Source organism: Esox lucius, chromosome 13 (assembly GCF_011004845.1).
Source record: "Esox lucius isolate fEsoLuc1 chromosome 13, fEsoLuc1.pri, whole genome shotgun sequence".
Classification (NCBI taxonomy): domain Eukaryota; kingdom Metazoa; phylum Chordata; class Actinopteri; order Esociformes; family Esocidae; genus Esox; species Esox lucius.
Window position 1 is genome coordinate 5,223,814 of NC_047581.1, and position 22,559 is coordinate 5,246,372.

General features: G+C 45.9%; 1 protein-coding gene across 1 annotated transcript in view; it reads left to right on the forward strand.

Annotated features, from left to right (window-relative positions):
• Positions 1-5,029: 5,029 nt before the first annotated feature.
• LOC109616505 (interleukin-6 receptor subunit beta) overlaps positions 5,030-22,559 on the forward strand; it is a 32,878-nt gene continuing 15,348 nt past the window's right edge. The window contains exons 1-3 of the mRNA XM_034296484.1: positions 5,030-5,108; positions 5,237-5,290; positions 5,514-5,564. Of these exons, the coding sequence (XP_034152375.1) occupies positions 5,544-5,564 (21 nt within the window). The 5' untranslated portion in view covers positions 5,030-5,108; positions 5,237-5,290; positions 5,514-5,543. The remainder of the gene's footprint in view (positions 5,109-5,236; positions 5,291-5,513; positions 5,565-22,559) is intronic.

Sequence of the window (22,559 nt, forward strand, 5' to 3'; positions counted from 1 at the left end):
TCTACCAAGGACCGCTAGACGGGGCAACTATGGCATCATTTTACGTTTTGGGATCACAGACCCTGTCCGCGGCGAACAACGTTGCACTCCTAGCGTTGGCGGCGTCATATGTTTAGACTGCACACCTCCATCGTCGGGTGACGTTGAAGAAGTAGCGTGGAATCTAAAGGCTATCCTCCACCTTAACCGGCCCTCCCCCTGGCTGGCCGCTATACTCACTCGGCCTCACGTCCTTCTGCTCATCGCGCGGGCTCCTTTGCAAGCGACGCCAGCGCTGTCAAGTCTCTGCTGCCGCCTCTTCTGCTGCCTCGGCGCCTCCTCCCCCGACTCCTGCTCCTCCTCGCCCTCAAAGCCCCGTCCTCCCGGCGTCACAGATTCGGACGGAATAACTTTTCCTTTCAATAAATAAGCTAAACATTGCTTGGGTGTAAGTTGTGCTTTTGTGCAGTCTCAGGCAGTGTCTGAGCCTGTTAAATCACTTGAATCTGTGCATGCCCTAGTTTGCCTCCATCGGTGGCTTTTAGAGATGTAGCAAGCGCTCTGTCAGCCCCGTTGGATATGAGCAGCGGCGCAAATGAGCAGCTTATCCCTCATTCTCGCCCTGCAGCCTTCAGGTTTTTTATTGTTTTTGCTTGTGCACGTTCTTTCTCTTCCCTATTCAGTGTAATGGTAAGAGCTTTGTTAACAATATTCAGGGTAGTGAGTTCTCAGGGAGTTATTGGTATAACTACAGTCCCCTCCCTACCCGCCACCTCCAATAGACATAAGCGCCGGCTAGCGGGTTCAGAGACTTATCTCATCCCGCTGCCTGCCAGTTCCGAGCGTGTTCGCTCAGAGTTCAGCCCGGCACTACCGTGTTTACATTCAGTCTCCTTCAGTGAAACGACCGCGTATGCTATGCCGGGCTCCTCTCTCTCCCGCCGTCCGCGGGCTAGCGCGTCCTGAGAATTCACTTGGGATTACAGACGTAACCGTGGTGGCTTCTCAACCCGCTCGCTTTGACCGGCTCAAACAACAGGTAACTTATTTGGCTCTGCCTCTGTCTTGCTACCTGTTCTCACTGAGCAGGGGCGAATTTAGTGATTTGGGAGCCCCAGACGAAGACCGGTATGCGGCCCCCTTATAAAAAGGGTGCCACCATCATCACCTTAAATTATTTAATCAATAAAAACAGAGTAAATGTTCATGTTTTATTGTGGATGCAAGTATTTACCCTCAGCACAGTGTTTCTACTGTGTCTTGTATTCTAAAAGAGAAGAGATTAACATAATAATGCAAACATAATTCAATGAAACATACAATCTACTATAAATATGCTGTATACCTCTGCTATATTTTTCGCTCTGCCTCTTTTAGTCTGATTCTTTTTTTTTTTTTACTGCGTAGGTGGAAGACTGGAGCCTTCTGTCTCGTTATTTTTCTCTAATTAAAACTTCCCCTTACGAGCCTTGGCCTCAGAAAATCTTGCTATTAGTGACTCAGTATCTATTGTCTTCCTTATTTTATACTCAATGGAGAGAATAGCAAGGGAGGACAGTCTGTCTTGTGACATTGTTGTTCTCAGGTAGGTCTTGATGAGCTTTAGAGATTAAAAGCTTCTTTCACCTGAAGCCACTGTCACAGGCAGTGTTAGAAGGAGTCTAAGTGCAATGCTTACATTGGGGTACATGTCAAGTCATATGGTGAGGATAATAGCTGTGGGAAAAGCCCTAACTGTACCCCTTACCTCCAGGCCCAGATCTTCTGCATCAATATCATGCATTTTCAACTCTAACTTCTGGCAGCACTCATCCAGCATTCCTTTCTGTTCCCTGCTCCTCATCTCATCAATCGAGTACAGAAACCCATATAGCTCATAGAAGCTTTCCATTTGAGAAAACCTCTCCTTTATTGTGACAACAGCTGTATCTGCAAGGACCAGGAAAAAGTCCCTTTTAAAATGCTCCCCTGCAGTGGATTCAGTTTGCTGTCTTCCATCATACTCAAACTGTCTAGCAGCTCTTCGCTGACGTAACTCTGGCCATGTCATCTCCACCTTCAGCTTCTCTACAATCTCCCCAGGCATCAGTTTTGGCAGAGGTAAGGCCCTTCTCTCTATATTTCTCCAGGAATTCAGTCACACCTCTGGTTTCTCTTCTAAGTGTCTCGATTGACACTTGTGGGCTCTGCAGCATCTTGCTCACTCTGTTTATCTGGAACAGAATAACAGTATAAAGGACCATGTCTGCATTCTCTATGATTCCTGTGGCATTTTTGTGTGCACATGATAGTTGTTCATTTAAGATGCAGTCTGTGACTTTGGCGAGTAACAAAATACTTTTTGAAACCTCCCATTTTGGACTGGTTTAACAGTTTGTTTGTGCATAATCTATACGTAGAATCACTATAATTCCTAGTTAGAAAGTGATGGATTTTGATGACATGGAGCACAAGTACATACATGACACAGTACACATTTGTGGGCTATCCTTTCAGGCTTGACAGTGCTATTTTTACAACTAGTAGCCAAAAATCACTGTCTGCATTTTTAAGACTGCTCTATAACGAATGACTGAAATGAAATACCTAGCCATAAAATGTTTACCATGGCTTTGAGGCTGTAAAACAATTGACAAACTACACATCATACCTATAGAAAAGCCACAGAATGAGAGTAGGGAGCTGACCTGATTACAATAGTGGTTATGTTCATCAGTGAGGGAATCCAAGTGGAAAATTTGTAAGGCCTCAAGCAGAGAATGATAATATGATAATGTGAGACCTGAGGCAGTTGCCTTCTCTGCCTTATAATAATTTCGCCCCTGCTTGCAGGGATTTGCAGTGTTCAGGCAACAACATACAGTGGGGCAAAAAAGTATTTGATGTTATTTTCATCATAGGTACACTTCAACTATGAGAGACAAAATGAGAAAAAAAATCCAGAAAATCACATTGTAGGATTTTTAATGAATTTATTGGTAAATGATGGTGGAAAATAAGTATTTTGTCAATAACAAAAGTTAATCTCAATACTTTTATATACCCTTTGTTGGCAAGGACAGAGGTCAAACGTTTTCTGTAAGTCTTCACAAGGTTTTCACACACTGTTGCTGGTATTTTGGCCCATTCCTCCATGCAGATCTCCTCTAGAGCAGTGGTTTTTGGGGCTGTCGCTGGGCAACACAGACTTTCTACTTCCTCCAAAGATTTTCTATGGGGTTGAGATCTGGTGACTGGCTAGGCCACTCCAGGACTTTGAAATGCTTCTTACGAAGCCACTCCTTCATTGCCCAGGTGGTGTGTTTGGGATCATTGTCATGCTGAAAGACCCAGCCATGTTTCATCTTCAATGCCCTTGCTGATGGAAGGAGGTTTTCACTCACGATACATGGCCCCATTCATTCTTTCCTTTACACGGATCAGTCGTCCTGGTCCCTTTGCAGAAAAACAGCCCCAAAGCATGATGTTTCCACCCCCATGCTTCACAGTAGGTATGGTGTTCTTTGGATGCAACTCAGTATTCTTTCTCCTCCAAACACGACGAGTTTAGTTTTTACCAAGAAGTTCTATTTTGGTTTCATCTGACCATATGACATTCTCCCAATCCTCTTCTGGACCATCCAAATGCTCTCTAGCAAACCTCAGACGGGCCTGGAAAAGTGTACTGGCTTAAGCAGGGTGACACGTCTGACACTGCAGGATTTGAGTCCCTGGCAGCGTAGTGTGTTACTGATGGTAGCCTTTGTTACTTTGGTCCCAGCTCTCTGCAGGTCATTCACTAGGTCCCCTGTGTGGTTCTGGGATTTTTGCTCATCAATCTTGTGATCATTTTGACCCCACGGGGTGAGATCTTGCGTGGAGCCCCGGATCGAGGGGGATTATCAGTGGTCTTGTATGTCTTCCATTTTCTTATAATTGCTCCCACAGTTGATTTCTTCACACCAAGCTGCTTACCTATTGCAGATTCAGTCTTCCCAGCCTGGTGCAGGTCTACAATTTTGTTTCTGGTGTCCTTTGACAGCTCTTTGGTCTTGGCCATAGTGGAGTTTGGAGTGTGACTGTTTGGGGTTGTGGACAGGTGTCTTTTATACTGATAACAAGTTCAAACAGGTGCCATTAATACAGGTAACAAGTGGAGGACAGAGGAGCCTCTTAAAGAAGTTGTTACAGGTCTGTGAGAGCCAGAAATCTTGCTTGTTTGTAGATGACCAAATACTTATTTTACCAAGGAATTTACCAATAAATTCATATAAAATCCTACAATGTGATCTTCTGGATTTTATTTCCTAATTTTGTCTCTCGTAGTTCAAGTGTACCTATGATGAAAATTACAAGCCTCTCTCATCTTTTTAAGTGGGAGAACTTGCACAATTGGTGGCTGACTAAATACTTTTTTGCCCCACTGTATGTGAATGTTAATGCACATTAAAACATTCTAATGCATTCTATCGTTACTGTGAAATATACATATTTTTACTAGATAGGTACAGTTGATGAATAGATTATTAAATACTTCCTCTCAATTATTTAATTTAAGGTAAAGTAAATTTCCCATGAGTTAACCTGGCGCGGAGCAGGTTCGTTCTGAAAGATTGGTTGCCATAGAAATGTACCTGACAAAACAGTGAGCAACTTTAGTATGACCAGTTATCCCTATAGTTGAACTCAAACTTACAAACTCCTCATATCTAAATTGTAAGTTACCCTGCAGGGGTGACCAGGTATTTCATGAAAGACCTAAGACTAAGACCTGGATAACCAAGTAAAAGGGGTTCCAAGTAAATCACTGACCATTAATAATCAATAAAGAACAAGCAATTAGGAAAACCCTGCAGACACTATACTACACATGTGATGACTTTGACATATGCATAAGATTTCCTAACGTGTTGTAGTCAATGGCAAGTGAGGAGGCATTTAAAAACAACCACAAAGAGGGTGACTTCCCCTTTAATTCAGTTTCTGTGGTCATGCAGTAGACCTGATATGTTTTCAGATACACTTCAGTATGGTAATGACTCAGAGGTGAGATATTGCGTAACATTTTCTACAAAATGATCTACTTTCCAGATACCTTCCTTCACTGGCTGAACATTTTCAAAAAATGTTGCTCCGAATGTACTTATTATGTAAGTTATTTGTAGATATACTTCTCTACTGTTTGTTACTTTGATTTATAATTTTAATTTAGGTTCATATCTGTTGGTTAATATTAGAAACATTGGTTAATATCAGTTGGTGTTTTCTGTATTCACAGTAAAGAGAGAGAACAGTTCTCAGATAGTAACATGTATATTCATCTTTTTCCATGGTAAGTGCATTTAGATATTTATAGTTCTATTCCAATTATGTTAATGTTGTGGTAGACTATTGTCATTTTTTATCTGGAAACTGTAATAACTTCCAGTTAACATTGTTCACTTGACAAAGCTTGACATATTTTGTCATGAATAGTGGTGTTATGTTGTTGTTGCTGAAAAGCATGGTTACTATGATAGCATTTATTTTTCACTGAAACACTTCTATTTACTTAGTTATGAAGTCCTGCCATACTGAAGAAAATCATGAGAGGCACCATATTCAAGGTAAAAAATACACAAAATGTTCACTGTAAATTTTTGGTGTGTATTGCAGACAGTCGTAAGAGAGAGTGTAGACCTGTATGAAACATTATATATAATGATTTATAGTGATTTAAAACAACTTTAGCTCTTTACTCACTTTCATCAACACAAACAGCCCCCAAGATACATTACCAGTCAAAGATTTCGACACACCTACTCATTCAAGGGTATTCCTTTATTTTTACTGTACATCAGAACTATTAAATAACACATATGGAATCATGTAGTAACCAAAAAGTGTTAAACATTGCAAAATACATTTATATTTAAAATTTGTTGAAGTTGCCATTGTTTGCCTTGATGAAAGCTTTGCACACCCTCGGAATTCCATCAACCAGCTAATGTAGTCACCCGGGACAGTCTTGAATGAGTTCCCACATATGCTGCCATTATTTGTTGGCTGTTTTTCCTTTACTCTGCCATCCAAACCAACTCAATTGAGTTGAGGTCAGTGTTCATTTTGGTCAGTTTTAGTCAGATTGTTAATCATTTTTAAAAGTGACAAAAAAATGCAACCCAAACCCTTATGTTTCAGTCACATTTTCGGCAAATGAAAAGCATTGCCTCATTAAACTATAATAAAAATTTCACAGACTTCCATATCACAGACTTGTCAAATTGGTGGAAGAACTTATTATTCTGAAACAGATAAAGGGCAATAATTAATGCATAACAATTAACTGACTCTAAACAACTCAAATGCTACGTATTTGTCCATTGAAATCAGTTATGACAGCATTAACTGGTAATCAAAAGAAAAACAAATTAGACTTGCATGAAAATAACAACTCTTACAACATATTGAAGCTAGGTAGCAACATGATTAATCTTCTTGTGGGGCTACACACTTTTTACTGGACCATGTAAGCGGAGCCAACCAAAATGAGCGAATGGCTCTCACTGACTGACTGACTGACTGGGTGGGTGGGTGACTGCCTGACTACCCTTTGTTAAATAGCGTAGTGCTTAGAGACGCTGCCCTGCAACCAACAAGTCCCATGTTCGAATCTTGTCAAATTCAAAGCAAGTTATGCATTAGAATTTGTTCCAGATAGACAAAATCTTTCAGTAGCTGTGTTATAGTAAGCCTAAACTAATACTAGTTAGGATTATATTGCAACTATTTCTGGTGGATTATCGGAGTATGCACCTGTGCATGCTTTATGGGTCAGGATAGACACAAACTATGCTGGCTACAACCTTTAGCAGCTATGTTATAATAAGCCTAAATTGAAACTGTTTATTTTGTGACTATTTCTTGTGGATTTTTGAATTACGCATCCGTGCATGATTTTTTGGGTAATATAGGCTAGATCAAAACCCCTTGGGCAGTAAAAGAGCAGGGGTTTCCACAATTCCCTCGTCTTTTCACTTGACGAAAAGTCAGTTATTATCACCTACACTCACCTAAAGGATTATTAGGAACACCTGTTCAATTTCTCATTAATGCAATTATCTAATCAACCAATCACATGGCAGTTGCTTCAATGCATTTAGGGGTGTGGTCCTGGTCAAGACAATCTCCTGAACTCCAAACTGAATGTCAGAATGGGAAAGAAAGGTGATTTAAGCAATTTTGAGCGTGGCATGTTTGTTGGTGCCAGACGGGCCAGTCAGAGTATTTCACAATCTGCTCAGTTACTGGGATTTTCATCCACAACCATTTCTAGGGTTAACAAAGAATGGTGTGAAAAGGGAAAAACATCCAGTATGCGGCAGTCCTGTGGGTGAAAATGCGTTGTTGATGCTAGAGGTCAGAGGAGAATGGGCCGACTGATTCAAGCTGATAGAAGAGCAACTTTGACTGAAATAACCACTTGTTACAACCGAGGTATGCAGCAAAGCATTTGTGAAGCCACAACACGCACAACCTTGAGGCGGATGGGCTACAACAGCAGAAGACCCCACCGGGTACCACTCATCTCCACTACAAATAGGAAAAAGAGGCTACAATTTGCACGAGCCCACCAAAATTGGACAGTTGAAGACTGGAAGAATGTTGCCTGGTCTGATGAGTCTCGATTTCTGATGAGACATTCAGATGGTAGAGTCAGAATTTGGCGTAAACAGAATGAGAACATGGATCCATCATGCCTTGTTACCACTGTCCAGGCTGGTGGTGGTGTAATGGTGTGGGGGATGTTTTCTTGGCACACCTTAGGTCCCTTAGTGCCAATTGGGCATCGTTTAAATGCCACGGCCTACCTGAGCATTGTTTCTGACCATGTCCATCCCTTTATGACCACCATGTACCCATGCTCTGATGGCTACTTCCAGTAGGATAATGCACCATGTCACAAAGCTCGAATCATTTCAAATTGGTTTCTTGAACATGACAATGAGTTCACTGTACTGAAATGGCCCCCACAGTCACCAGATCTCAACCCAATAGAGCATCTTTGGGATGTGGTGGAACGGGAGCTTCGTGCCCTGGATGTGTTTCCCGCAAATCTCCATCAACTGCAAGATACTATCCTATCAATATGGGCCAACATTTCTAAAGAATGCTTTCAGCACCTTGTTGAATCAATGCCACGTAGAATTAAGGCAGTTCTGAAGGCGAAAGTGGGTCAAACACAGTTTTAGTATGGTGTTCCTAAAAGTACTTTAGGTGAGTGTATATTGATAGTTAGCGTATTGTCATTCACGAATGAAAGAAAAACTAACGTTGTTGCACCATGAAGTAAAATAGCTTTGGCAGTATATACCATTCATATACTCCGAACAAAGGTTTAAATGTACCCTGTATTTCTCTAGTAGTCTATGAATGAACCTTTCAATGTCTGAATCTGTATACCCTGGCAATTTTGGGCAGAATGCATCGTTTGTTCTAGCTGACATATTTTAGATCCGTTCAAATACATAACCTTTTCCATGTAACAAAGATTACTGACCAAAGAGGTTCTAACACTCCTCCGGGGAGGAGCTATATCCAGACCCAGCCCTAACCAACAGCTGTCATGGACACCATAGGAAGACAACACGCCTTGATGTATTTATTTGCGATCTCAGGAACTTCCACTAATCAAAACTGATCACTACACATGACACAGGATACTCTCACACCACTGTTGAGATTTATGTATTTGTGACATACACTGTATGGGACCACTGTTGAGGTTAACGCAACATGTGTCGTTTGTATATTCAGCTCCCATGGCTGAAATGTACAACTTCACGTTAGAAGCCGGATAAACAAACACAAAGCGGACCGTTTTTTCCATCCTTCATGTCATGCTGATCCATCAGCTGCTTGAACTGAGGTATTTGAGTTCTATAAACATTAAGAAAACGCTTCTTCGGCGCATCGTATATTTCTGGAATGTATCTTTTTTTCGTTCTTCCGTTCTGTGACCTATTTTGTAAATCAGGGTTGTCACTGGTGTATCACTAACCACAGACACCATCTTGATTCTAATAGAGGGTAAAATACGATTTCAACTGCAAACCAGGAGAAGTCCAACTCTTATTTATTGGTAACTTTCAGAGAATGAACCAAAGGTAACACCTGCTCAACCCCCCTGCATCTCAAGAATCCCAACACCCTCTCCTCCCAGAGAAGGAAGACCCTGAAAAACAACTGTACAATTATTACCCCCCCCCCCCCCCCCCCCACAGACCGTTCATACAATCTTTTACTCATAACCTTTTTTGAACCCCCCTCTCATCCCACATAATTCACCAGCTCTACCCCTACCTTGCTCTGACAGGCACATAGCACTATATGACATTGCAGTCGGAGTGACCATGGTGATCGATCTTTACCATACACATCAAGTCTCAGGTTACAATCAATCTAACCCATGTCCATCAGAACCAGACTTAACTTGACATATTAATTAAATGCATATTTAATTCCCAATAATCCCTTTAAACAATCAAAGTCCCCCAATCATAATTCATGCATAAACATCATACAAACGACTCAATGTATCCTGAACGTAACACAACACTCAACTCCAATGAATCTACTAGTGACAGTTTCTACCTTTGAAAAGAAATATGGCACTATTAAACATCATGATTGTTGTGGTAATTATGACTATTTAGCAACTTCACAACAAAACAAGTATCAATGACCAATGTTTGGGTGGTGATCATATGTAGTCCTCTACCTGCCTTGTGAGGAATGAACATACACACATAAGAGATCAAAGTACCAGTCAATTTAAGAAAACTATTGGTTGTTAGGAATGAAGCTAATTACCATTAAATGTCCTGTAGTTCTGGTCTTCAGTCTTCTGTCTTGTATCTGTGATTTAAAGTTCCAATCTCAGTTATGGCAGTCACTTTGGTGGGGGCCTGAGAAAGTATCAGGTCTTAACAAATGTCGGTGAGAGTGTGTATCTGAAATGTGAGAGGTTTCTAGTGAAGAGGTTCCCATTTCAATTTTACTCACTTAGTAAATTGGCACCAACAGTGGTTCCCACTGTGGTTGGGACCATGTGACCTTTCCAGTCATTCGGTCCAGAAGATGCCTTCTTTCATCTCTGCTTCTCTCATTTCGCTGTCCGTAGCTCATCTGTAATGTGAGTGTGGTTCCAAGTGATCTGACTCTGGAGTCTTCTGCCATGTGAGTGGTCAGGAAGATTTGGAACAGACCTGTCCAGTGTAGTTGTAGTGATTCTTCTAGAACATGTTGTTGTACTCACAATTCAGATGTCTGTGTCCAGTCAGTGGTGTGATTTGTCACCAGAAAGGGGTTTGTGATGTCCTGACCTGTGAACGGATAACTTCAACACAAACGGGTAAATCTGTACAACAGTCCATCCAGAACTGTTACGTTGACGTTTCATTCAATGTGCTGTTGTATGTCCGATAGCACCTGGCAGTAGAATGAGATACTGTTGTCTGATCAGTCTGGACTTTGCTTAGACAAATAAAAAATTATTAGATTTATGCTATTAAACCATTAAAATGTTAGACCTTACATCAAACAAAACAATTTTCAAATAAACAAATTAAAAAAAAATCTTGTGAATGGAAGATGTAAAATATAACAGATGCCAATGTTCTGTTATAACTGTGCAAACAGAAAATCTAATGTTTCATGTAACTCTTTATAAGTACCAATTTTTATTTGCTTTGAACCCTACACTCAACTCTTTCCAATCATAATCAATTATCATATCATACACCCCCCCACCGCCTTCACTGCATTATGTCAATGGAAAGTGACACCATGAGTGAAAGCCGAAAAATGACAAATACGGCCACAGGAGGCGCCATTCTGAACAAGCACTGGCCATCATTACAGGACGGACATGAAAAATAGAGAATTTCCACAACGTTATTGTGGAAATTCCAAAACATTCATAAAAATGATGCTGTGACCACCAAAGTTACTATGACTTCTTCTAACCCAGGGCAGTGTGTGGGGGGAATTGGCTCAAGCACTCCCCCCTGCGCTTCTCTTTGAACCCAGGGTGAGACTATTTTTGTAAGTATCTAACTTGTTCTTTAAAACACAACTGCAATCTCAGTGACTAGAGAAACACAATAAACTAACATCCATCCATCCATCTTCTTCCGCTTATCCGGGGCCGGGTCGCGGGGGCAGCAGTCTAAGCAGGGATGCCCAGACCTCCCTCTCCCCAGACACGTCCTCTAGCTCTTCCGGGGGGACACCGAGGCGTTCCCAGGCCAGCCGGGAGACATAGTCCCTCCAGCGTGTCCTAGGTCTTCCCCGGGGTCTCTTCCCGGTGGGACGGGACCGGAACACCTTCCCAGGAAGGCGTTCCGGAGGCATCCGAAACAGATGCCCAAGCCACCTCAGCTGACCCCTCTCGATGTGGAGGAGCAGCGGCTCTATTCTGAGCTCCTCCCGGGTGACCGAGCTTCTCACCCTATCTCTAAGGGATCGCCCAGCCACCCTGCGGAGAAAGCTCATTTCGGCCGCCTGTATCCGGGATCTTGTCCTTTCGGTCATGACCCAAAGCTCATGACCATAGGTGAGAGTAGGAACGTAGATTGACTGGTAAATCGAGAGCTTCGCCTTGCGGCTCAGCTCTTTCTTCACCACGACAGACCGATACATCGACTGCATTACTGCAGAAGCTGCACCGATCCGTCTGTCAATCTCCCGTTCCATCCTTCCCTCACTCGTGAACAAGACCCCTAGATACTTAAACTCCTCCACTTGAGGCAGGCACTCTCCACCAACCTGAAGTGGGCAAGCCACCCTTTTCCGACTGAGGACCATGGCCTCGGATTTGGAGGTGCTGATTCTCATCCCCACCGCTTCACACTCGGCTGCAAACCGTCCCAGTGCATGCTGAAGGTCCTGGTTAGAAGGGGCCAACATGACAACATCATCCGCAAAGAGCAGAGATGAAATTGTGTGGTCCCCAAACCTGACACCCCCCGGCCCCTGGCTGCGCCTAGAAATTCTGTCCATAAAAATTACGAACAGAACCGGCGACAAAGGGCAGCCCTGCCGGAGTCCAACATGCACTGGGAACAAGTCTGACTTACTGCCGGCAATGCGGACCAAGCTCCTGCTTCGGTCGTACAGGGACCTGACAGCCCTTAGCAAAGGACCCAGGACCCCATATTCCCGAAGCACCCTCCACAAGATGCCGCGAGGGACACAGTCGAATGCCTTCTCCAAATCCACAAAACACATGTGGATTGGTTGGGCAAACTCCCATGAACCCTCCAACACCCCGTAGAGGGTATAGAGCTGGTCCAGTGTTCCACGGCCCGGACGAAAACCACACTGTTCCTCCTGAATCCGAGGTTCTACTATCGGCCGTATTCTCCTCTCCAGAACCCTGGCATAGACTTTCCCGGGGAGGCTGAGAAGTGTGATCCCCTATAGTTGGAACACACCCTCCGGTCCCCCTTCTTAAAAAGAGGGACCACCACCCCGGTCTGCCATCCCAGAGGCACTGTCCCCGACCGCCACGCGATGTTGCACAGGCGTGTCAACCAAGACAGCCCCACAACATCCAGAGACTTGAGGTACTCAGGGCGGATCTCATCCACCCCCGGTGCCTTGCCACCGAGGAGTTTCTTGACCACCTCTGTGACTTCAGCCCGGGTGATGGACGAGTCCACCTCTGAGCCCTCATCCTCTGCTTCCTCAATGGAAGACGTGACAGCGGGATTGAGGAGATCCTCGAAGTACTCCTTCCACCGCCCGACGACATCCTCAGTTGAGGTCAATAGCTGCCCACCTCTACTGTAAACAGCGTTGGTAGGGCACTGTTTCCCTCTCCTGATTCGCGAATGGTTTGCCAGAATCTCTTCGAGGCCAGCCGATAGTCCTTCTCCATGGACTCACCGAACTCCTCCCAGGCCCGAGTTTTTGCCGCCGCAACCACCCGGGCTGCAGCCCGCTTGGCCTGCCGGTACCCGTCAGCTGCCTCAGGAGTCCCACAAGCCAACCAGGCCTGATAGGACTCCTTCTTCAGCTTGATGGCATCCCTTACTTCCGGTGTCCACCACCGGGTTCGGGGATTGCCGCCTCGACAGGCACCAGAGACCTTACGGCCACAGCTCCGAGCGGCCGCTTCGACAATGGCGGTGGAGAACATGGTCCACTCGGACTCAATATCTCCAGCCTCCCTCGGGATCCAGTCGAAGCTCTGCCGGAGGTGGGAGTTAAAGATCTCTCTGACAGGAGACTCGGCCAGACGTTCCCAGCAGACCCTTACAGTACGCTTGGGCCTGCCGAGTCTGTCCAGCTTCCTCCCCCGCCATCGGATCCAACTCACCACCAGGTGGTGATCAGTTGACAGCTCCGCCCCTCTCTTCACCCGAGTGTCCAAGACATACGGCCGCAGGTCAGATGAGACGACAACAAAGTCGATCATCGACCTGCGGCCTAGGGTGTCCTGGTGCCACGTGCACTGATGGACACCCTTATGCATGAACATGGTGTTCGTTATGGACAAACTGTGACTAGCACAGAAGTCCAATAACTGAACACCACTCGGGTTCAGATCAGGGGGGCCGTTCCTCCCAATCACGCCCCTCCAGGTGTCACTGTCGTTGCCCATGTGGGTGTTGAAGTCACCCAGTAGAACGATAGAGTCCCCAGTCGGAGCACTTTCCAGCACCCCTCCCAGAGACTCCAAGAAGGTCGGGTACTCTGCACTGCCGTTCGGCCCATAGGCACAAACAACAGTGAGAGACCTATCCCCGACCCGTAGGCGCAGGGAAACGACCCTCTCGTTCACCGGGGTAAACTCCAACACATGGCGGCAGAGCTGGGGAGCTATAAGCAAACCCACACCAGCCCGCCGCCTCTCACCATGGGCAACTCCAGAGGGATGAAGAGTCCATCCTCTCTCAAGGAGTGTGGTTCCAGAGCCCAAGCCGTGCGTAGAGGTGATCCCGACTACCTCTAATCGGAACCTCTCAACCTCACGCACTAACTCAGGCTCCTTCCCCGCCAGCGAGGTGACATTCCACGTCCCTAGAGCTAGTTTCCGTGTCCAGAGATCGGGTTGTCTAGGCCCCTGCCTTCGACTGCCGCCCGATCCACTTCGCACCGGCCCCTTATGGTCCGTCCCGTGGGTGGTGAGCCCACGGGAAGGCGGCCCCACGTCGCCCGTTCGGGCTGAGCCCGGCCGGGCCCCATGGGGAAAGGCCCGGCCACCAGGCGCTCGCTTACGAGCCCCAACCCCGGGCCTGGCTCCAGGGTGGGGCCCCGGCTGCGCCATACCGGGCGACGTCACGGAATTCAAAGTCTTTATCATCATTAAGGGGGTTTTGAAATAAACTAACAAATTAACAAATATTCTTATTTAACTAAAGCCAATTCAGCATTTATAACTAAATATTTGTGTCCATGGAGTGCGCTGCTGCCATCAGTCTCCAGCCGGTGGTTAGTAAGCAGGCGAAGTGGAACGCCGGAGAGGGAAAGAGCGTGTAACTGTTACAGCATGACATCTCTTTTCCACCAAGAATAACATTGCAACATTGGGGTGGGAAATAAAAAAATATCTGCTAATGACCATTCATGTTTTTGATTTGACCAAAAAACACTGAAGCTGTCTTTCCAATATCCTCCTATTCAACTATGGTACTTATACAAGACATTCATCACAAAGATAATTTTGTCTTCTCTTTATTGTCAACCAAAATGAAAAATAGTTTTTGTTTAATTACTGTCTTTTCTGAATCTATTTAGTCATTTAGCGGCTTGTCAACTGCCACTGAAAAATATGTATTTAACGAATATTTTAATTAACAATTGTGGAGGCCAGGTCATCTGATGCTGCACTATGACTCTCCTTGGTCAAATAGCCCTTATACAGCCTGGAAGTGCGTTGTCTTGTTGAAAAACAAATAATAGTCACACTAAGTGCAAACCAGATGGAATGGCAGAATGCTGTGGTTGCCATGCTGGTTGAGTGTGGTGGAATTATGGACAAAAAAGCATGCCCCCACCATCACACCTCCTCCTCCAAGCTTAATGGTGGGAATCAGGCAGGCGGAGATCATCCATTCACCCACTCTGCGTCTCACAAATACAGTGGTTGGAACCACAAATCTCAAATTTGGAGTCATCTAACCAAATGACAGTTTTTCGTTGGTCTATGGTCAGTTTTTTGTGTTTCTTGGCCCACGCAAGTCTCTTCTAACTATTCAATAGTTCAGTAGTGGTTTCTTTGCAATAATTTAATCATAAAGCCTGGATTCACACAGTGTCCTTTGAACAATTTATGTTGAGACCTGTCTGTTACTTGAACTCTGTGAAGCATTAATTTGTGCTGCAATCTGAGGTGCAGTTAATTGCTGATTTTTTTTAGGCTGATATCTCTAACTTTTTGTCCACAGTGTAGTAAATGGTTATTCCTTTCCTGTAGCAGTCCTTCATGATAGCCAGTTTCATCATAGCACTTGATGTTTTTTGAGATTTCACTTGAAAAAAATAAACCTCTTTGAAAGGTTCCAGATTGACTGATCGTCATGTCTTAAAGTATTTATGGACTGTCGTTTCTCTTCGCTTACTTGAGCTGTTCTTGCCATAATATGGTATAGTACAGACATAATTATGGTCTTCTGTATACTCACCCTACCCTGTCTCCCTCTGTATACCCACCCTACCCTGTCTCCCTCTGTATACCCACCCTACCCTGTCTCCCTCTGTATATCCATCCTACCCTGTCTCCCTCTGTATACCCACCATACCCTGTCTCCCTCTGTATACTCACCCTACCCTGTCTCCCTCTGTATACCCACCCTACCCTGTCTCCCTCTGTGTACCCACCCTACCCTGTCTCCCTCTGTATACCCACACTACCCGGTCTCCCTCTGTATACCCACCCTACCCTGTCTCCCTCTGTATATCCATCCTACCCTGTCTCCCTCTGTATACCAACCCTACCCTGTCTCCCTCTGTATACCCACCCTACCCTGTCTCCCTCTGTATACCCACCCTACCCTGTCTCCCTCTGTATACCCACCCTACCCTGTCTCCCTCTGTGTACCCACCCTACACTGTCTCCCTCTGTGTACCCACCCTACCCTGTCTCCCTCTGTGTACCCACCCTACCCTGTCTCCCTCTGTGTACCCACCCTACACTGTCTCCCTCTGTGTACCCACCCTACCCTGTCTCCCTCTGTGTACCCACCCTACCCTGTCTCCCTCTGTGTACCCAACCTACCCTGTCTCCCTCTGTATACCCACCCTACCCTGTCTCCCTCTGTATACCCACCCTACCCTGTCTCCCTCTGTATACCCACCCTACCCTGTCTCCCTCTGTATACCCTCTATGACAACTGCTTGTCCTTTTCTGTCTTCTCTTTGGACAACCCTGTCAGATTTTTTTATTTTGTTAAATATGTAAAATTGTATGACTTTTTAAACGGACAAATGTGTCAAATGTAGCATGTATAGTTGTGTAATTAATATCTGTTCTATAAAAATTTACACATTCTTGAAATACCTGAATGCAATGCATAAAGAAGTACTGTGAGGACATATATATCTTGTCCTTGAGTAACTACTGAGGGAATTGATCAACTATACTCTGTGTGTTATCTTAGGGTTGGCCCACATCATTGGAACCCTTATCAAAGTCACTTTATGACCATTGAAAATTATATCCTATTCCCTTAAATTCAAAAACAGTATACTATGGGAATGGACAGGCATTCAGGTCGCAACCATTCATTTGAGATGTTTTTGGTTTCACTCTTATATTATCCAGAGATAACTGTGAAGTTGGATGATCTGAAGCACTGTGCCAATGACAAACACACATGTGTCACTGACACTAGCCACTGTGGGCCCAGAGTCCCTGTGTCTCACGGTAGGATATGTCCCCCCAACCTTACAATATCAGACCAGGTTTTTGCTAATACTTTACTAGTATTTTTAAATGTGCTACTTTCAGATGTATAGTACGCTCTAAAAAGGAAAGGGTTCAAGAGGATATTTTTAGGGTTTTCAAATTGAAACTATCCGACATCTATACGTTTGTCGGATAGCCGATGGGGAACAGCCGGAGGTACAACAATTAGGCGGAGAAAGAGGTCCAAAAAGCCCTTTTCCTTGCAGGCCAATCCACCAACCAATGTGGACGTGGACCCCCTACAACAACACCTAACAGATCTGGAATTCAATAATTGATCTAAACCCATGCTGTGTTGTTAGTCTGAATTACCATCAATCGCTATTAGTTATCACTGTATGCTACCAATAGTAAGAATGACTTAACTTCATGCATGTCAACTAGCAATGTACAAAGTAAGCCAGGGACACTAGGTAACGGAGAGGACCTTTGTTACAACATTGTTCGAAGAACCCTTTAATGGTAAGTATTATTTCAGGCTTTTATGCATTATTGATAGAGAGAGCAGAGAAAGAGAAGCACATTGGAAGCCCAGATCGCTAGACCACCCCAGGCCGCTAATAGGGGTTAGGGTTTTGAGGGCTTACGTTGTTTAAGTAGTTATTCAAAGAATACTTTAATGGAATTTTTTGAAATACCCTTCTCACATTTTTCTTTGAAGAACGTACAGGACTCCCCCACTGTTTTCATGTGAAGAACTGCTTAAGTATCTTCCAAGAACCCAAGCTTTTTAGATTATCTGCTGAGACTGAAGTAAACGTTTTATAGCATTCTATTTCTCTCATGCCTCTCAGTTTTCATGTACTATATGTACTTATTTTATTTGTGAATAGATTTGGAATGTTTAGATCATTTTAAATACTCAATTTAATTCTCAATCATTTTTTATTCCCAATTTGTTTGTATTTTCAGATTTGGTAAACATTTCTTGTTATTTACGACCTACTGAGTATACTATGTCTATTCCATATACTCAATGTATTTGGAGTCATAAATATGACATCAATGAGGAATGTATGTACTCTCTCATTTTCAGCAAGTAAGTATGTTTATGTCATTGTAAATATAGAACCAAAAGTCACATGTTATTGCTGTATTATTACCAAATTATTAGAACTTCAGTATATTGTATTGCTATCAAGGGTAATCAGCCAGACTTTGAACTAGTGCAGAATTACTTACAATACATCAACAGAAATACTTGCCATGACAGCACTGATATGCAGTATTTTTAACTGACCATGTACCTTCATTTCAGGGACACTACTGTTCGATCTTGTACAGCTATTTTCAACTATATTTCAGAATTTAATATAACTATAAGAATACAGAACAAGATGAATGGAATGGAATTGTGGTCCAAACCTCATGAGGTGATAGGAAGTAAATCAAGTAATTACCATTTGCTTGTTGATTTAGAATGCTAGTATTCCTTACATTTAGTACCTCATAGTGATGAATTGAAGAGAAATATTTTCTCGCATCATTTTTTTCACTTCTGAACAGTTTTATAAAGAATCTAAGTGAAAATCTGCTTTCTTTTTGTTGAATGAAACAGTAAAACCACCACTTCCTAACATAATATCAGTCAGTGGCTCTGACAACTCACTGAATGTGAAATGGAAGGGGAACTATTGGTATGACAAATGCCGGGTCCGTTATCGAATAGTCACTACTGAAAAATGGATTCAGGTAATGATTTGAACACTCCTCTGATCTTACCTTATATTCTAGAAACCTTAAAATATTGCCAGTGCTTTTGCTATATACAGCTTTGGAAAACATTAAGAGACCACGCCTATTTTTTATTAAATTAGCATCTCTACATGTACCATACCATACCATCTTCTTCCGCTTCATCCGGGGCCGGGTCGCGGGGGCAGCAGTCTAAGCAGGGATGCCCAGACCTCCCTCTCCCCAGACACTTCCTCTAGCTCTTCCGGGGGGACACCGAGGCGTTCCCAGGCCAGCCGGGAGACATAGTCCCTCCAGCGTGTCCTAGGTCTTCCCCGGGGTCTCCTCCCGGTGGGACGGGACCGGAACACCTTCCCAGGAAGGCGTTCCGGAGGCATCCGAAAAAGATGCCCAAGCCACCTCAGCTGACACCTCTCGATGTGGAGGAGCAGCGGCTCTACTCTGAGCTCCTCCCGGGTGACCGAGCTTCTCACCCTATCTCTAAGGGATCGCCCGGCCACCCTGCGGAGAAAGCTCATTTCGGCCGCCTGTATCCGGGATCTTGTCCTTTCGGTCATGACCCAAAGCTCATGACCATAGGTGAGAGTAGGAACGTAGATTGACTGGTAAATCGAGAGCTTCGCCTTGCGGCTCAGCTCTTTCTTCACCACGACAGACCGATACATCGACTGCATTACTGCAGAAGCTGCACCGATCCGTCTGTCAATCTCCCGTTCCATCCTTCCCTCACTCGTGAACAAGACCCCTAGATACTTAAACTCCTCCACTTGAGGCAGGCACTCTCCACCAACCTGAAGTGGGCAAGCCACCCTTTTCCGACTGAGGACCATGGCCTCGGATTTGGAGGTACTGATTTTCATCCCCACCGCTTCACACTCGGCTGCAAACCGTCCAAGTGCATGCTGAAGGTCCTGGCTTGAAGGGGCCAACACGACAACATCATCCGCAAAGAGCAGAGACGAAATCGTGTGGTCCCCAAACCTGACACCCTCCGGCCCCTGGCTGCGCCTAGAAATTCTGTCCATAAAAATTACGAACAGAACCGGTGACAAAGGGCAGCCCTGCCGGAGTCCAACATGCACTGGGAACAAGTCTGACTTACTGCCGGCAATGCGGACCAAGCTCCTGCTTCGGTTGTACAGGGACCTGACAGCCCTTAGCAAAGGACCCAGGACCCCATATTCCCCAAGCACCCTCCACAAGATGCCGCGAGGGACACAGTCAAATGCCTTCTCCAAATCCACAAAACACATGTGGATTGGTTGGGCAAACTCCCATGAACCCTCCAACACCCCGTAGAGGGTATAGAGCTGGTCCAGTGTTCCACGGCCCGGACGAAAACCACACTGTTCCTCCTGAATCCGAGGTTCTACTATCGGCCGTATTCTCCTCTCCAGAACCCTGGCATAGACTTTCCCGGGGAGGCTGAGAAGTGTGATCCCCCTATAGTTGGAACACACCCTCCAGTCCCCCTTCTTAAAAAGAGGGACCACCACCCCGGTCTGCCATCCCAGAGGCACTGTCCACGACCGCCACGCGATGTTGCACAGGCGTGTCAACCAAGACAGCCCCACAACATCCAGAGACTTGAGGTACTCAGGGCGGATCTCATCCACCCCCGGTGCCTTGCCACCGAGGAGTTTCTTGACCACCTCAGTGACTTCAGCCCGGGTGATGGACGAGTCCACCTCTGAGCCCTCATCCTCTGCTTCCTCAATGGAAGAAGTGACAGCGGGATTGAGGAGATCCTCGAAGTACTCCTTCCACCGCCCGACGACATCCTCAGTTGAGGTCAACAGCTGCCCACCTCTACTGTAAACAGCGTTGGTAGGGCACTGTTTCCCTCTCCTGAGGCGCCGGATGGTTTGCCAGAATCTCTTCGAGGCCAGCTGATAGTCCTTCTCCATGGCCTCACCGAACTCCTCCTAGGCCCGAGTTTTTGCTTCCACAACCACCCGGGCTGCAGCCCGCTTGGCCTGTCGGTACTCGTCAGCTGCGTCAGGAGTCCCACAAGCCAACCAGGCCTGATAGGACTCCTTCTTCAGCTTGACGGCATCCCTTACTTCCGGTGTCCACCACCGGGTTCGGGGATTGCCGCCTCGACAGGCACCGGAGACCTTACGGCCACAGCTCCGAGCAGCCGCTTCGACAATGGCGGTGGAGAACATGGTCCACTCGGACTCAATATCTCCAGCCTCCCTCGGGATCCAGTCGAAGCTCTGCCGGAGGTGGGAGTTAAAGATCTCTCTGACAGGAGACTCGGCCAGACGTTCCCAGCAGACCCTTACAGTACGCTTGGGCCTGCCGAGTCTGTCCAGCCTCCTCCCCCGCCATCGGATCCAACTCACCACCAGGTGGTGATCAGTTGACAGCTCCGCCCCTCTCTTCACCCGAGTGTCCAAGACATACGACCGCAGGTCAGATGAGACGACAACAAAGTCGATCATCGACCTGCGGCCTAGGGTGTCCTGGTGCCACGTGCACTGATGGACACCCTTATGCTTGAACATGGTGTTCGTTATGGACAAACTGTGACTAGCACAGAAGTCCAATAACTGAACACCACTCGGATTCAGATCAGGGGGGCCGTTCCTCCCAATCACACCCCTCCAGGTGTCACTGTCGTTGCCCACGTGGGCGTTGAAGTCCCCCAGTAGAACAATAGAGTCCCCAGTCGGAGCACTTTCCAGCACCCCTCCCAGAGACTCCAAGAAGGTCGGGTACTCTGCACTGCCGTTCGGCCCGTAGGCACAAACAACAGTGAGAGACCTATCCCCGACCCGTAGGCGCAGGGAAACGACCCTCTCGTTCACCGGGGTAAACTCCAACACATGGCGGCAGAGCTGGGGAGCTATAAGCAAACCCACACCAGCCCGCCGCCTCTCACCATGGGCAACTCCAGAGTGGTGAAGAGTCCATCCTCTCTCAAGGAGTGTGGTTCCAGAGCCCAAGCCGTGCGTAGAGGTGATCCCGACTACCTCTAATCGGAACCTCTCAACCTCACGCACTAACTCAGGCTCCTTCCCCGCCAGCGAGGTGACATTCCACGTCCCTAGAGCTAGTTTCCGTGTCCAGAGATCGGGTTGCCTAGGCCCCTGCCTTCGACTGCCGCCCGATCCTCTTCGCACCGGCCCCTTATGGTCCCTCCTGTGGGTGGTGAGCCCACGGGAGGGCGGCCCCACGTCGCCCGTTCGGGCTGAGCCCAGCCGGGCCCCATGGGGGAAGGCCCGGCCACCAGGCGCTCGCATACGAGCCCCAACCCCGGGCCTGGCTCCAGGGTGGGGCCCCGGCTGCGCCATACCGGGCGACGTCACGGTACTCATAATGTTGTTCTTCATTAAGGGGGGTTTGAACCGCTCTTAGTCTGACCCGTCGCCTAAGACCTGTTTGCCTTGGGAGACCCTACCAGGGGCATATAGCCCCAGACAACATAGCTCCTAGGGTCACTCGGGTACTCAAACCCCTCCACCCCTCCACCTACATGTATGGCAGCTATTCCATTCCAGTGTCTGTTAAATTCCAACACAAGCACACCTCATTTTACTTAATGAGATACTGATTAGGTGATTACCTGAACCAAATCTAATTTAATGAAGAAAATAATTAAAACCGCTGTTCTGGTCATCACTATCCTCTTGCAATAGGACCAGCTAGATGGCAAAAACAGTGCAAGTAGTACCTCAAAAGTAATTTGAATAAAAAAATAACTATTTAGCGTGACAAAAGAGTTGAAAAGAAAAGCTTTGAGTGAGGAAAAGTTGCTTCCATCCTGAAAATTTCAAAGACGGCGGTTCATAAGAACAATGTCAAGCAACAGACATTGGGGACAACAAAGCTGACTGGCAAAGGGCGAAAACGACTGACCGAAATGACCGTCCACTCATTCGAATGTCACTCAACAACCGTAGGAGTGATCAAGTGACCTACAAAAAGAATGGCAAACAGCAGCTGG